General features: G+C 38.0%; 1 protein-coding gene across 1 annotated transcript in view; it reads right to left on the bottom strand.

The window, feature by feature from the left end:
• LOC107087152 (trichohyalin-like) overlaps window positions 1-13,817 on the bottom strand; it is a 15,504-nt gene extending 1,687 nt beyond the window's left edge. The window contains exons 1-7 of the mRNA XM_015378570.1: window positions 13,102-13,817; window positions 7,019-7,115; window positions 5,370-5,426; window positions 4,692-4,885; window positions 3,723-3,911; window positions 1,413-2,142; window positions 1,161-1,320 (exon numbers count right to left, since the gene is read on the bottom strand). Of these exons, the coding sequence (XP_015234056.1) occupies window positions 1,178-1,320; window positions 1,413-2,142; window positions 3,723-3,911; window positions 4,692-4,885; window positions 5,370-5,426; window positions 7,019-7,115; window positions 13,102-13,170 (1,479 nt within the window). The 5' untranslated portion in view covers window positions 13,171-13,817 and the 3' untranslated portion in view covers window positions 1,161-1,177. The remainder of the gene's footprint in view (window positions 1-1,160; window positions 1,321-1,412; window positions 2,143-3,722; window positions 3,912-4,691; window positions 4,886-5,369; window positions 5,427-7,018; window positions 7,116-13,101) is intronic.
• Window positions 13,818-16,181: the final 2,364 nt, after the last annotated feature.

The raw sequence follows: 16,181 nt of genomic DNA, 5'->3' as shown, positions 1-16,181 counted from the left end.
TCATTTTCAAAAGTATGGATACAGTGCTACCACCAGTGGCACCTAAGCAGTCATTCATCTGAAGTGCAGAATAAAGGGCAATGCACTTTCAGTACACTGTGTGATTGAATAATTCTCTGCACTTTTCGGTTTCAGACTTTTTTCTGTAACAGGTGCAGCTGCTGAGAATTATTTTTGTTTTTTAACTGGTTTGGCTAGTGTCATTGTTATGTGTGTAAAGCATAGCCAAGGAAGGTACACTTAATTTTAGCTTGCTTAGAATTGTGCACAGCATACAACCTCAAAATATTGTTTATTGTATTTATTTATCTATTTATTGTATTTCTTTTATTAATGAAAACATTTCTGTTGAATTTTGGAGTCTTTGTTTTTATCCTTGTGGTATCGAAAATGACATCGAGTATCGAATATTTTACTTGGTATCGGTATCGAGTTGAAAAGTTTAGTATTGTGACAACCCTAATATATATATCTATATAGCCTATATATATATATATATTTTTTTTTTTTTTTTATGCAGAAAAGTATGACAAAAATCTGACAAAATCACGAAATAAAACCTGATTGGCTGTAATGAGAGCAGAGACAGTGGACATAGTTTACTGAAGAAAACCTAATGCTGACCAGGTTCTCTAGGGAGAATGTTACTATGACGACTGAAACAGAGGTTGAATAAACTCTCCTTGTAAATCGGAAAAGTCAGAGTTTCCCTGTTTTCAGGTTTAGACAACTTATAGTTTTCAGTAAACCCGCTTTGTGAAACAGACCCCTTTAGTCTAATGTCTGATTTTGGTTTGTTTATTAGTCTTGTTGTTACTCAGGTTGCCACCATGCAGCTGCATGCAATCGGAGCTTCTCAGTTGTAGCTTTGAAAACTGTGTTACCCAAAAAGAAGAAATTAGTTTTACTCCTTGACATTTCTATGCCATGCCAGTCCGGAGACAAAAAGCAGAATAGGCCTTTTTCACAAAAAGTTCCATCAGCCAGCTGAACAGCAGTGCGCAGGGGATTAGGAGTAGGGTTTGCTTGATATAGTCTTAAACAATCTTCTTGCTTCTAGTTAAAAAAACATTAAACCATGATCTCTGTAACCATGGAAACCTTAATACCAGTGACCATGTCTGGTTATGATATACATCCATTTATTACTTTGAGCTCACCTGACATCATTTCAGTCCTACATGAGCATCGCTCTCATTGCTGCCTTGCTGATCTTTTTGCGATTCTTTCTTAATCTTCTTCTTTTTGGAGAATTTCGACGAATGGGCAGTTGGAGGTCTTTCGTGGGTGATGGCTTTTGCGTGGTTGGGGATGTTGTCTCTGTAGAGTGGAAATAAAGAAAGAGACCATCAAATTAACTTACTGATTCATTTTACTCTTCTAAATTTAGAGACTTCATATTAGTTTCTTACCTGGTTTTGGTGTTGTTGTATGCAGATGATGATGTTTTCTATGTTGGAAATGTTGACTATCGACCTCCTTGTCTTTAACCTTTTCTTCTTCCTCCCGTTTTATCTGCTGTTGCCGCAGTAATTCCTTCTCTTCATCCAACCTCTTGTGAAGAAGGAGAAGCTCTTTTCTCTCTGCCTCTAATTTTTCCTCCTGGACTTGTAACATCCTCTCCATGTCAGGAGTCTCATTTTCTCTCCTTCCTGCCAGCTCTCGAGGGTCTGGGTTGGGTTCTTTGGTTGGTCTGAACCTGTTCCTTACTCTTTCATTGAGGGATTCCTCACTATTATTGAACATGGCTTTGTGAGTTTGTGTGTCTTTGTGTCCCATTTTAGGATTCCTTTCTGTACTGTTGAACCCATCTTCTCCCAACTTTGCTTCCATGCCTACAATACCCACAAAGGGTTCAGATTTGTCTTTAGAAACCTCAACATTCTTCCTTTCCCCATTTTCCTGGGCCTCAGTATGATGTTCAGTCCCAAGAAGCTTGGTGAAATTGTAAGCCCAGTGTGAAGAAATCAACACTGCCTCCTCAGATCGAGATGTGTCTTCTTCAGTCAGACTGTACCCTTCAGGCTGAGGAAAGGTGTCTCCTCTGGGGTCCCAGTGCTGCGAGAGATCCTCCAGATGAGCCCTCTGGTTTTGTTTCAGCTCATCCAAATGGTGGAGCTCCTCTTTTGAGTGCACCTTGACCTGAAGAGCAAAATTAAAGATTTTTGCAGCAGTTGCCTCAAGTTCAAACTATACATTTTTTAAGCAGATGGTACAGTAAGCAGTAAATGTTTTTATTCTTTGAACTAATTGTAATTTGTTTCATATTTATAGTTATGATAACAACTGACACTTTGACACCTTGAACAATATTGGAGAATCAGATGCAGGGCGATACTCTCCAATATTAGTTTCTATGGTAACATCAGTCCAATATCCGTTATTATTTTTGGACATCAGGACATCCCCATTTCTTACAAAGTAAATCTGCATCCCTCGCATCATATATAAATCCACTAGGACTGACTGCTAACCCTGTTATAAATTAAACATCCAACCCCATTTTTCTAGTTAGAGAATGCACCATACAACAGAGTACAAAGTACCAATTGTTCCTGTGTGTAAAGAAAAAAACAGCTATTCATGCATCAGGCTTAAGAAAATTCTCAAAAAACCTTTCAGAATCTTCTAGATGAAACATTATGTATTAAAAGGCATGTTGGCTGTTAATTCAGAGAGTTTGATGTCAGCAGATTAGGGATACTGAACTTATCCAATCCTACTTTGAAGGCTGCTAGATTGAGAAATGTTCACAACCTATATGAAATTATAGATCTCAATTAAGGCTCTCACAACTCTTAAAACATTACCCATAAGGCTAAGATTAATACTAAAGGCATATCAAAGATAATATAAGGTGATCATTAAAGATTACAATATATACTTGAAATATTTTGCATTTGTTTTAGAATAATAGCTAAATCATGTTTAATGGCAGAGCAGTTTCTCTGCTAGACAGTCCATTGCTTGAAATAACAAGTGATTGAAAGGAAGAAAGTCCATCATAGTAACAATAAATGAAAATGTATGAGTTTTTTTTATCTTAATCATCCTACAGCAAATCAAAGCTTAATATCTTCTTTATTAACTTATATACAAGTTTTTTGTGTACATCATATAGTAATCAAAACTGGTTAAGTGGCAAAGTGGAGCTTTAGAACATTCAATAACCCTAACCTGCAAAGGAACGGCCACAGGAAGGCAACAAAAGGCCTTTTTTACATTACAGTGCCACTAAATGGCATCTAAGACAGGTCCTTCTTTAAGCAACCTCTGTTGATGAGTCTTTCACAATGAAAAAGTCAAAGTAGAACTGATATGTGACAGTTACACTGTTGGTTATAATGGACCACTGCTCAAGTCAACCCCCACAACACGCCTACTGCCAGCTAAACTTTGTGACAACCTTTCAAAGGGGCCTAAAGGCATTAAAGTCAAATTCCGCCCACTGTGCTGTCTTGGTCTTCACATAAATCATTTAAAGAAGAAAGGAAAAAAAACTCAGACTCAATTATTTGTTTGATGGTATTTGCTGGAATCATGTCTGATCTCTTAAGACCACCCGTCACAATCAAATAATGCTTTTGCTAACATACTCAAATGATAACAGATAGTTTAGCAGCACAGAAGAATTTATGGCTAAATAATGTAGGCTGTACACCAGTTATCAAGCTTTAATCCTTTTATCCTGAAAACAGAGACGTTGCAGATAAAATATGTACCTGTCCTTGTGCAGGTCCGGGGCTGAGCGTCTGGTTTCGATGCAAGTGGCTGTGCGGTCTGTGAGAGGATTTCTTCTTGAGCACAACGGTACGGGGAGCAGTCTGACATCTGCACTCCACATGATCCACCACTGACACTACAGCTTTAGCATAAGTGGGTCTTTTGTTGATGTACTCAATCTTCATGACCTGGAGAGGTTAAGAAGAAGATGGAAGGTACTGGGAAGTACTTAAAGTGAAACAAAAAACACATTGTACTGGTGCATTTAGGCACGGTTATATAACTGTGTTTGTTTGTTCCTTTGTTTGCTTATTTGTCGTTTGTTTAGTAAATAAATGAACTGTAGGACAGGAGGTACAGGTTTAGTCTGTAGACCAGCCTACGGGGCAATTCTGTGTTGTTGTTGCTTAATTGTTTTAGAGCTTATAAATAGAAATCTACGAAGAAATCCAACATCGCCAAAACTGGTCAATTTTATACTTTACTGACCCTAACAGGGATTGGCTGGTCAGAAGCAAAGAATCGTATTGTTTTTCCAATCAGTGAACGCATCATGCATTCCTTTTAACAGTTTTCACTGTGGAAGTTTATACTGCATGAGGAGGACTCAAATCACACTATTTTTAGTTCTTGTGAGGGCTACTTTATTACAGCGTTTATTAAATATAGTTTACAATTAAACACTTAATGAAAATTAACATTATGGATACTCTAAGCAGATTTTGATTTCATGGTTCCTTTTAATTAAACCATCAAGTTGCTTAGGACAGGAACTATTGATAAAAATATCTGAAATGGCTCTATTATCGACTGGATAATCTAAAACCCAGCTAATTTCATTTAAAATCATGAAACATTTTTTAGCTTTCAAAGAAATCCTGAGATTTATCAGTTAAAATGTTTTATTATAGTAATTTTAAGACCCTTAACTGAGATTATATAATGTGTGTTAGTGCATGCTCTTTTACCTGCAGGTATCTAGTGTGTGTGAGGACAGGAACGCAGTGGAGGCTCTTAGTGTTGCAGCAGCCAGAGCAGCGCTGAACCTCCACACACGGGGGCCACAGCAGAAAGTTGGCGTTGCTGCGGTCCAACATGGCTCTGGTGACCTCCACCACTTCTGTGCGAACTTTACACTGAGCTTGTACAGCGGGCTGAGCATCTGAGGGAACAGATACATCACAGTAAAGCTTCAGTGGCAGTGATGATGTAAGCCCCCTCATACGTTTGATAAACCACACAATACATACTTGTCTGAGATGAGAGTTTCAATTTTTCTATTGTTAACATACAAGGACATGCATTCAAAAGAACACTACACAAGTTGTATTAAAAGCTCAACAAAGGCTTTATATCACTATCTAGAAATCTAAATTTTTCCTTTATGAGAACAGCGACAAAAGACTAATTGGGGAACAAAAAAAAACATGCTGTCATCATTAATCACTTCCCACAGACACTGACTAAGAGGTCTATAGCCAACATGGTTAAAAGACTGTCCTAGTAGCAGACAAAATGCACAAAGACGTGGAAATGACAGCAAAAGATCCTGAGTAATAAAAAATACATTAAAACTGAGTCTATACAGAAACTTGTCTTATAATTGATTTTCAAACTGAAACTAAATGAAAAGAGGTTTGACTAACCGAGGCTCCGTGGGAGTCTGTGACCTCCATTGGCAGCAGAGTTACTTTCCTCCTCATCTGAGACAAAAACACACACATAATTTATCCCATTTGAACAAACAAAATACATTATGTATGTGTCACTTATGTGCCATGTAAAAGGGATGGCTTTGGTAGTAATGTATACAAAGATTTTTAAGAAATACTAAATATTCTACAGTTAAAGGTCCTCCTATTAAGAAAGGACAGCAGCAACTGGAGCATAGAGTTAATCCTGGGCTGCATTAACCTTAAGTACTGGAAAACCTCTACAAAATGTGGTTAATGTAATTTCTATATAGAGAACACAATAAGAACCAAAATTATTTTATCATTTATCAGAAATAATGGTTGCTTTGAAGTTTTTACATAAAAAAAGATGAATGGAAAGTCTGTTTACTGCATCAATTTGTGTCAAAGATCTATGAGTAATGCCGAGCATTTATGATCAAGGTCATCATGAAGTGAGAATTATTTGTCATTAAAAAAACAAGGTCATGTTTTTTTTAAGTAGCTCTGTCAAAGACTGAATGTTACTTAAAATACATAGAAAAACAGAGACAAACATTACAAACATTAATATTGGCCTTTACCTAGAATGTATTGACTAAAATAAACATTTTCAATGATTTGTTCTGCATGATATTCAGTTTAGAAACAGGGGTGTTTTCTTATTGGGAAGAAACAGAACAAATTGTCAAGCTTCTTTAATTTAAGCCTAATTTAAATCTTTGTCAGATGGAAAAAATATATATATTATATCTAAATAATAGGACTTTTTGGTATGAGTGGCTGGCAGGACATGGCTAAGGCCCACATATATATCAACCCTATGCCACCATGTCTAGGAAAAAACTTTTGACCAGTGTTGATATAAACGTTTTGGTTGGCAAAATTAAATTACACTGTGATTCCGACCAGATTGTTACTATGAACCCTGTGTAAAGGGCATTTATGGGTAAAACTTTGTCTCTTTATTTAGGACACTTATTCGGAAGTACGAAAGGAAGTAGTTTTTGAGTTGTTTCCAGGTGTATGACTCAGAGAAAGTTAGCTGATAAAGAATGCACTGAGCTTTGGGAAATAAAAAAGAAATTGTGATTTTTAATATTTTAAAATGTTAGTACTAGTCAGGCATATTCCACTTTGAACACGTGCTTTTATTTTGTAGTCTTCTCTACCCGATGTGTGCTTCTGTCCCTACTATTACTGAACCCATATGATTTAAAGGCCATGTTTAAAAAACTCAGTGCAAGTATTAACTGCAAAAATGGAAAGTGGGAGCAGCTGTATTTTTACTATGAATTAAAGAACGTTCAACACAAAGCCTACTTCTGTTTAGGGTATTATTTTTACCTATAAAAGGCAAAAGAGCTGCAACATACACTAATGCTTGCTACCCAGAGGTAGCAAAAGAAGCATTTTGGAAAAACAAAAAGGCCATCAGTTCATATGTGGGGTAAAACATAAATGGTAGAGATGTGAAAATACTTGTTTTGAAAAGCACACCAAAAAAGCGGGATCTTGAGAGTTTTAAGGCTCTGTTTAGTGATGTTTGTGTTAGTGAATTTAGATGCAAGTTGTTATATATGTGTCTGTAAAGTTTAAGAAAAAAGGCTTTGGGTCTTTACCTACGGAGTCAGAGAGCAGCAGCAGCTGGAGGTCCTCTATGGAAGCAATGGGACTGTTTCTAACCAGCTCCACCAGGGCTGCAGGCAGAGCGTCCTCCTGAAACAAACATATCAGCCCAAATAAACGACTTTGAACTCATAATGCAAACAGATAAAACAGGATAATGCATGTTGTGCATCATTCATAACATTAAAGCATTGAATCATTTCTCTTATCAGAGTAAGAGAAACTAAAACTCCATCACTTCCACAACTACGCTTGTCTTTAAGAGCATCTGACCAAATCTTCCCAGAAGATCTCATCAAAAAACCACTGAACAACTCTACTTTGTGATTCTAGAGATTTGACTGTGGGTTTAACCCCCTCCTTGGTCATTAATGGGCGAGAGACAGCCTGCAAGGGAGGGGGGAATTAACCAAAGCAGACACACAATGGTCACTAAGAGCATGGTGAATGACTATTGGCGTTGTGTCCTCTCATCTGCTAACATTTAGGGGTCAAAGGAGCAGTCAAGGAGTCAGGAAGTGGGGGAAGGAGTGATATGGAGAGGATGAGAGAAGGGAGGTGCATCTGGATAAAAAAAAAGGGGAATAATAGATGAATAAGAGACAGGCTGAAATGGACGAGGATTAGACGTGGGTCGGGGATCTCCCTAACTTCAGTTAAAATGCCCTAAAATGAGTCCACTTAGTTCGTCATTTTTTTCTAGAGAACTTAAACTAATGAAAACATTCAAAAGAAGTCATTATGTTGCAAACAGCAATTAAACATCTAATGATTGCAGCCCAGTAAATGTAACTCAGTAGTTTTACTGAGCTCGTGAAGAACATAATGAATCCCAGCAGCTAGCAGCCATCCATGCATGAACATGCACACTAACCCAGCCCACCCCATACTCCCATCGACATTCCCCCATTATTGGTTGACTTTCCAAAGAGTCAAATAAATACAGCAGGGAAATGCCCGCTGTATACCTCTCGCATCCTTTTCCACTAGCTCACCGATGCCCCTGAGGACTCGTCATGATTATTTCCTCTCTTTGCCTACGGAGCGAGCCAGCCGGCTCGGCTAATTGTGTTTGATGGTAATTATAGGGTGAGTGCCTTTTGTTCGCCGTGGTGCCTGCTGTCACGGCAATTTGTGTCTAAGCAGGAAATATTAAATAAACACCTCGGATCTGGTAAACAAACAGATGCAGAGAAGGCTGTCAGAGACTGTAAACACGCGTTAATAGTGGTAAATGTGCGACTGCGATGAAAAGGACAGCCATAATGAAGCATCTGTTCATAGGTGGATTTTATCAGATATTTTCACACCAAACTCTACAAGTAAAGTCACTTCATCCCATCTGTGCCAAACAGAACGCAGCATACTTCTTCCACTTTCTGTCAGTTTGCATCTACAAACTTATTTTAGTAGGTTTTCCTTTAATAGAGGAACAGTTTACATTCCGAATGCGGGAAAACAGAAATAAAGTGACACTTTGATTCGATTTTAAGTCAGCTCTTTGAAAAACATGTTTCCACAAGCTTTAGCCTAAATGTTTCTAAGCAAATTACACATTTTTCATTTGTCTCCTTTTTTTTTTCTTTTTTTTTATTGTACTAAGGTTTGGGCTGTTAAATTAAACATGAATAGATACCCAATGCATGTATAGAAGTCTCTTTATTTGATCAAAATCTGCAGAAGCCTAATTTCATGAAGGTGTGTGAAATTAGGGAACATCTAAAACATGCAGTATACTGACTCTTGTTTGGCTCAAATTTGATCTGAACAAAGAAACTGCAGCTAAAGCTCCATATTTAGGGTTGTTGAAGTTGAACCTCCAACTTAGTCTCAAGCCTTAGCACATTTAGAGTTAGCAAAAGCATTTTTTCTTTATACAAAAACCCATCACACATTTAAATGATCATAAAATCTGAAAAGGTTTAAGGACGTGAGTAATTTTACGATTCTTTATAGAGTAAATATAGCAAGAAAAAGCTTCTGTCATTTATATGGTAGCCTGCAAGTCTACTAATATTTATACTGTCATCTCCACTCTTTAACTTTTGTACCATTTAAAACCTCCAATTTTGTCATAAACCAGTCTTTATCACCTAAAGTAACGTCCCAGCTCCCCAAAGAGGCTGCAGACGCCCTGAGGAATCCCAGGCACAGGCAGCGGCTGCAGCCCAGGGGGGGGGGAGGAGGAGGTGGAGGGAGAACATCTAATCGTAGATAATTAGGGGGTCGAATTTGCTGGCGGCAGTGCAGCAGCAGCCACGGCACATGTGGGAGGTTTCACATGCAGGCCCAGAGAGCGTGCAAACACGTGCGCATCGCAGCATCGAGTGAACGATTGGGAGGTTAATTAATTCCACTGTCATAGTTTACCTTTTAGCCTGGAAACAGAAGATCCAGAACATTTCATCTGTGACCCAGAACATATAAGACATCATGTTCCCTGACTTTTTTCTCTTTTAACAAGTCACAGAACACGCAGTTGCGATCGTTTCCCATCTGTGAATCCTTGATGTTTAAAATTAGACCTGGGGAATTCCTGGTTGTATACCTCAAAGCTTTGTCAACGTTCTCCTATAAAGCAGTGTCAAATTTGAAATTTCCTTTCTACGTGCTGACTGCTTAACGATAGAAAATGAGAAGAAAGCTTGATGACAGGAAGCTGAAGTTACCTCTCACAGATCAAACATCTACCTCTATGTGAGGTTTCTAAAATGATGGTATACTACATTCCTGTAGAAATGTGTCTCATTTATGTTCCTTCAATAGCAGAATAAAAGAGGTGTCTTATCTCTTACAGTCTAAGACGCCTTTTCCCATAACAGGCTTGGCTGATTTGCAGCCCAATTCAATCCAGTTTAGTTAGGTCAGTGGCAAAGACTAATCATTGTGGAGAACACTCGCCTGCCTCGGTTGCCCAGATTAAATCTGCAGCGGAAGCTAAACAGATGATAAAATCAAGCCAGTTGTAGACTTTTCTTCAGAAAAATCTTTTTCTTGTTTGGTCAGGCGTCAGTTGACCTGCATCGGACCCTTGGTGAGGTTTAGATATCCTGTTTGAGCAGACTAGGTCGATCTCTCACGCTGCATTGTATTTTTACTGTTGCTTTTCTTTTAATCAGCAGATTTCATTAGGGGAGGTTAGGGCATAGATCTTGGAATCCTGAGGTTGTGAGTTCGAGCCCCACTCCCAGAGACTGCCACTCTGGGTAGATGAGAGTATTGGGATGTGTTGCGATAAGATGCGTGTCATGATGCTTGGGTCACAATACGATATTATCACTATATTGCTATATCACCATATATTGCGATTCTTCCTGCAATCAAAATTGAATGTATAGATAAAAAAGCAACCTCTGTATATGTTTATCAGATTATATTGAATGTTCAGTTATTTTGGCATCCATGTTGCTTGGGATTTGAGTCAGTCCATGTCTTCCAGTGTGTCTGCCTCAACTACAGATACAGCGCTGCGCCGCATAGCGGTACAAAGGTAGCCCATTTTCCCTGTGTTTTAGGTAAAAATGTTTTGCTTTAAAATCGATACTAGGAACTAAAAGATCAATATTATATCAGGCAGCTAAAAATCCTGATATCTATTGCCGAAGCGATTTTTTTCACCCCCTTTCTCTTTGTGTCTGTGCTATGAGCCTTTTCGCGCCACCGCTCTCCGGCGCCCGCGCACTGTGGGCGTCCTGTTCTTCCCGGGGGTGTGTTTTATGTGGAGAGTTCATTTCAGTGCTCTGTACTTGTGACAGTGTAATGACAATAAAAAAAGTTGGAAAGAGAAGATTTATTCTGATGAAGCAAGTGTTGATTGAAAGTGGAAACCAAAATTTACAGAAATCGGTTTTTCTTCTGCATCAGCAGTCTGAAATGATGGGTTATTCTGGTAACATAAAATGTGGTTGAATGCTGTTGGGACATAGGTCCAGTTTACACTACCCTTTTGAAACCATGCCGAGATCAGTCCGAGCCCGGCAACTGAGATAACTGTTGAGTGTAGATGGCACGCAAACTGAACCAGAGAGTGCAGACACAACCGAGCCGTGCTAAACTGGTACTAGTTCATCAGTAGGGCTTGGCACGGTTCAGTTGTGGCTCGGCACTCTGATAACAAAGTGCGCATGAGCAGAGAGCTCATCTCCTTACAGTCAGCTGTCAGTAGTTGGCAGTAATGCATATCAGTGAGTTGCTTGCCAACTGCCATAATGCAGAAGAAGAACAATCGAAATCTTCTTAACACCACATTTTAAAAGAGCGTGGTGCGACCAAAGGCTGCCTTCTTGTTCAGAGTCTCCGCAAACAACGACATATCACAATTATAACGAAACATAACTTCCTGAATGTTACGGGCGCCGCCATTTTGATTAGCTTGATTCCGTCCTTCAATCCTAGCAGTAGTACTGTGGATCGTCACTAGGAGGCGAGGAACCATGCTAGCATGATGTGTAAATGGTTAACGGTTAACTGATCCCAGCTCCGTCTGAACTCAGATGGGTAGATAATGGGGCAATAAACTTGGTATCTTCCACAAAACACAGACTCAAGACTTAGATCCATTAGGGTTAGAGAAGAGACAAAAGACGTTTTTTTTAAACCTCATCATCCATTTTGAGCTATAAAACAACCTGAGCCTCCTGAACAGGGTAAAATAAGAAATGGTAGGATTGCAAATTTAATAATTAATGTAAAAGTCTGTGGGTTGTACTACTATGTCTAGTTCATACAGGGAGCAAAATCACATAGTGTAAAATGGTATTTCTACTTCATGAACAGCAGTGTGCATAGCTAGTTCAGCCAATGAATTGGTCCTAAAATCAGCACAGAAAGGCAATATTTTAATGAGTGCCTACACCGTGATATCAAATGAACTCTATAATCTAAATCCAATTGTCTGCAATCTAAATAGATGTTATGATAATGTGGTCTTTATTATCTGATTTTTCAGACCATTTCAATGCTGTTTGGTAAATGAAACACATAAAAACCTCTATGCTGCAGTTGGCACACTGCCTTCCACTGTTTTTTAGTTTTTAAGTTTCTATTAATGCCATGCCCTAACCTGTAGTGGGTCCGGCTGCCCTCTACAGTTAGTGGCAAACTCTCTCTATTTAAGGGGAACTGTTAGATTTCCCTCATGCTCAACTGACTTTATTCAATGAATGGAGCCTGGTATCTTTCCTGGTATTCAAGCTTCCCCATATCATCCCAAAACATTCATGTAAGTTCTACTGTTGAGGCCCCAAAACCTTGAAAACAAAAAAAGGGCAGATATAAACGTTGTATTAATTAAAACCACTCATTTTATCTCATACATTGCTCTGTTGTATTATTATTTAATTCAAATAATTTCCACCAATACTTGGTAGTCTTTATGATAGAAAATACTAACTATTTCTTTGAGACGAAACAGAATAAATGATTGGCATTAAATTAACCCAGGTCTTAAGGGAGTCTATAACTCAACAGTTTAATAAGAGTTTATGAAGGCATCTTGTCTAGCCACATGGAGATGCTTTTAAATTAACTCCTGTCCCTCACCTCCCCCTTTTCTTTTCCTAATACATCACCCAAAGGGTTTCTTTGGGTCTATAAGGGAGGTTTTCTGTGTCACCTAAGCATCTCACATGGAAACATTTCATTTTAGAATTGTGACTTAGACTTTCACAGATTTATTTTGTCATTTTGTATACACCAGTGTAAACAAAAAGAAATTTCGTTTAAAACAGCTTTACACAATTTCATTTTTTTAAGTGCAGCCTTGAAAACAGTAATAAATGCATAAAAAATAGTAAATGTAATGAATAGTAAATTGTGATGAAACAGGTGCAGCAAATTATTTAAAAAGGGGCCGTTTTAAATGTAAACGTGGTAAAACTTAAAAGAGGGAGCTTCATATTTGTAGCCCACTTAAAAAGTTTTTTGCTTGTAAATTAAATGGTGATAAATATTATTTAATAATAAATATATACATTTTTGTCTGTTTATATTATATTCATTTTGTCTTGGTGATGGTGTGGTGCAGCAGTTTAATATTGTGGGAAGTTTTTATGATTTTTTATTATTTTTTTCTTACCTCGGCCACACCAAACCGCGCACATGCCGCCAGCAACGCGAGCAGCAGCAGCTGTACCCACGAGCTCATCTTGCTGCCCAGCCTCGAGCCTCTCCAACGGACCGGGCATTTATGGAAGCCTCTCTCCTCAGCACGGCGCGCGGGGAGGGGTGAACAGCGGCTCGCCTCGCGGACCTGCGCGCGCCTGTGAGCTCTGTCCAGCTGCTTTGCCCCCCTTGACGTGCGAAAAGGTTCTCCAAACTCTTTTAGTCCTCCTTAAAAAGTAAATCCTCGATGATAATAAAGCTCCAGCTTGCTACTTCTTTGTATGTTTTTTACCTGTTATAAATTTTAAACTTGTTGATAAAGCATCTCTGCATTCAATTTACTCAGAGAAAAAGACCAGAACTTAATAAATAAAGGAAGAAAAACACAAAGGGACATTCCAGTGTAAAAAGGGTCCAAAAGTAACGAAGAGACACGATTAAGAACAGATAAAATTAAAAAGTTTTTAAAGTATCCCTTATTATTTAAAAAGAAAAAGCCAAAAACACCAAAATTAAAGATCAGCTTCTATTTCCCACAATCTAATGTCCATCCTCCATAAACCGTGATGCGTCTCCAAAAATCCAGCTCCTGTGATGAGAAGTAAAGCGGCAGCTCAGTATGGTGGTTTACGCTCTTCTTCTTCCGAGGAGTCTTATCAGAGAGCAAAGTGCTGTGTGGCTTCTGCCCTGGACCAGCCTGATTAAGCTGTGCTGCTACCGCTGCTGCTGCTTAAGGGGCTGTTTCTCTCTCCCGCCCCCTGCCTGAGGACAGGGGCCATAATCTACGCGCAATATCCCTGACAATGCGCAGCGCTCATCCTGAATCATGATTTATGCAAATAATTACGCAGTAGAATTAAGCTGTTTTGTATGGAAGAGGATTAGGGCCACTGAAAAAATTAAAAAAGTTAACTGATTTTTAAAATTTTATTTCAGTATAATATGAGAAAAAAAGTTAGAATTCTGACTTTTTTCACAATTCTGACTTTAATCTCAGAATTCTGACTTTTTTCTCACAATTCTGACTTTAATCGACTTTTTTCTCACAATTCTGACTTTAATCTCAGAATTCTGACTTTTTTCTCACAATTCTGACTTTAATCTCAGAATTCTAAATTAATTCTGACAGCTAATAAACCTGTTAGCATCAAGCCGTAGCCATGTCTGTTTTAGAGACTGAACTAGCTATCTTGTTTTATGAAATGGCATCACAGGGGACCCCTCGGGCAGGAAAAAAGTCATCTAATTACTCATTTCCACCAATGTTTTACTGGAATTCTGTAAAAAAAAACTCACATCTTTGTCAGTGAAGCTGAGTGCACCCACGTCTCTTCCTTAATGGTGTCCATCTACATTAAGACCCAAAATTCTGAGATTAAAGTCAGAATTATGAGATTAAAGTCAGAATTCTGAGAACAAAGTCAGAATTCTGAGAAAAAAAGTCAGAATTCTGAGATTAAAGTCAGAATTCATAATATTTTAAAAAATAAGTTAACATTTTTTTTCCAGTGGCCCTAATTCTCTTCCATAGTTTTGTCTGTTTTAATACGTCCACGTGTGTCCTGTCTTGTTAACTTTCGTTTGTGTGTTTATTGGATAAAATAAATATTTGTTTTTAGCACTGGAACAAATCTAGTGATGCAAAATGATTGATGTACCATTTTTTTCATGATGATACAGCTGCTTTAAATTCTTTCTTCTGGAAAAAAAAAAAACAGCAATCTGAAAACAACAATATGTTCCAACAAGACGGTTATTGCATGCATCAATCAACTGTATGTAAATATCTAAAGGCCAGGAAACAAACCAAATGAAATAAATTAATACTATGGAATAAAATTGTCCATAGATTCAGCCAGAATAATACCATGAGTTGTTAAATGGTTGCATAAGTCAGTGGTTATTGCTCAGGGATTTTTCACCAATTATTTCTGGGTTTTGTACCTTTCTGAGGTTATGTGAGAAATCAGGTGTTAATTCTTCGATCATAGACATCTGGGCAGTCGGAACACTTTACAATTAAATGAAGATCTCAGTAGGAAGCTGTATACCAATCAGCATGAACTTCCTCAGAAAGAAATCTTGTTGCAAGGTTAAAAAAAACAACTTGAACAGCATGCATTGGTCTGGCATTTGAATCAGGCACAACAAACTTCTAACTATGTGATTCAAGTCTTTATTTGACTTCAGGGTTCAAACACTGGCTTAGGAAATTGCATGTGCTCATTCATTTACCCCTGCATGTTCATAGCATTTCTTTATTACCAGAGAAAATGAATACATTTGGAAATCAATAAAATAATCAAGGACATTTTCTGCAGATGTATTTACGCCCCTTAAACCTTTTACATATTTTTTACAATACAACCTCAAATTTCATTATATTTTCTTCTTATTAAGACTGTGATTTAGTATCTCAATGTACAATGAAAGACATATATGCATATAAGGTCATATGCGGTTCATCTTATCTCTTTTTTATATATAAATCAATATCACAGACCACCACTTGTCTTCAAAAGTTGCTCAATTAGTTAGAGTCTATATGTGGTTGATTCAACCCTGATCAGAGAATGTGGAGAGGTTCCAATCAATTAGATTATAAATTAATATCACAAGCCTCGAACATCTCACAGTGTTTTGTTTAATCCACTGTCTGCAAATAAAAAGTCTACAGGAAAACTGCAAACCTACCGAGATGTAGCTGCCCACCTACACTAAGTCTGACAGGAATCAACACTATTAGTTTTTTGCTCTTTTATCACATAAAATCAGGTAACAAAAACACTGAATTACAATTTGAGTCCAAGTTTTAAGGACTATGGGTTCATAAATTTTTTAGATCCACATCACATCCAACAGACCTCTCAGGACCGAGGAAGGTATATCTAAATATCACAGGAGTTATTCTAAGAGTCCTGACCTTTGATGGGCATTCGTGTTTGAGAACATTTCTTAACAATACCCAATGGCAGTTCGGCTTAATTACACAACGAAGGCCCAAAAATAGCTAATTTAGCCACACGGCGTTTTCACTGTTATGAAATAGGTGGA

Source organism: Cyprinodon variegatus, unplaced genomic scaffold (genome assembly GCF_000732505.1).
Source record: "Cyprinodon variegatus isolate N-32 unplaced genomic scaffold, C_variegatus-1.0 Scaffold175, whole genome shotgun sequence".
NCBI lineage: Eukaryota > Metazoa > Chordata > Actinopteri > Cyprinodontiformes > Cyprinodontidae > Cyprinodon > Cyprinodon variegatus.
This window is presented reverse-complemented; position numbering and strand designations above follow the sequence as displayed.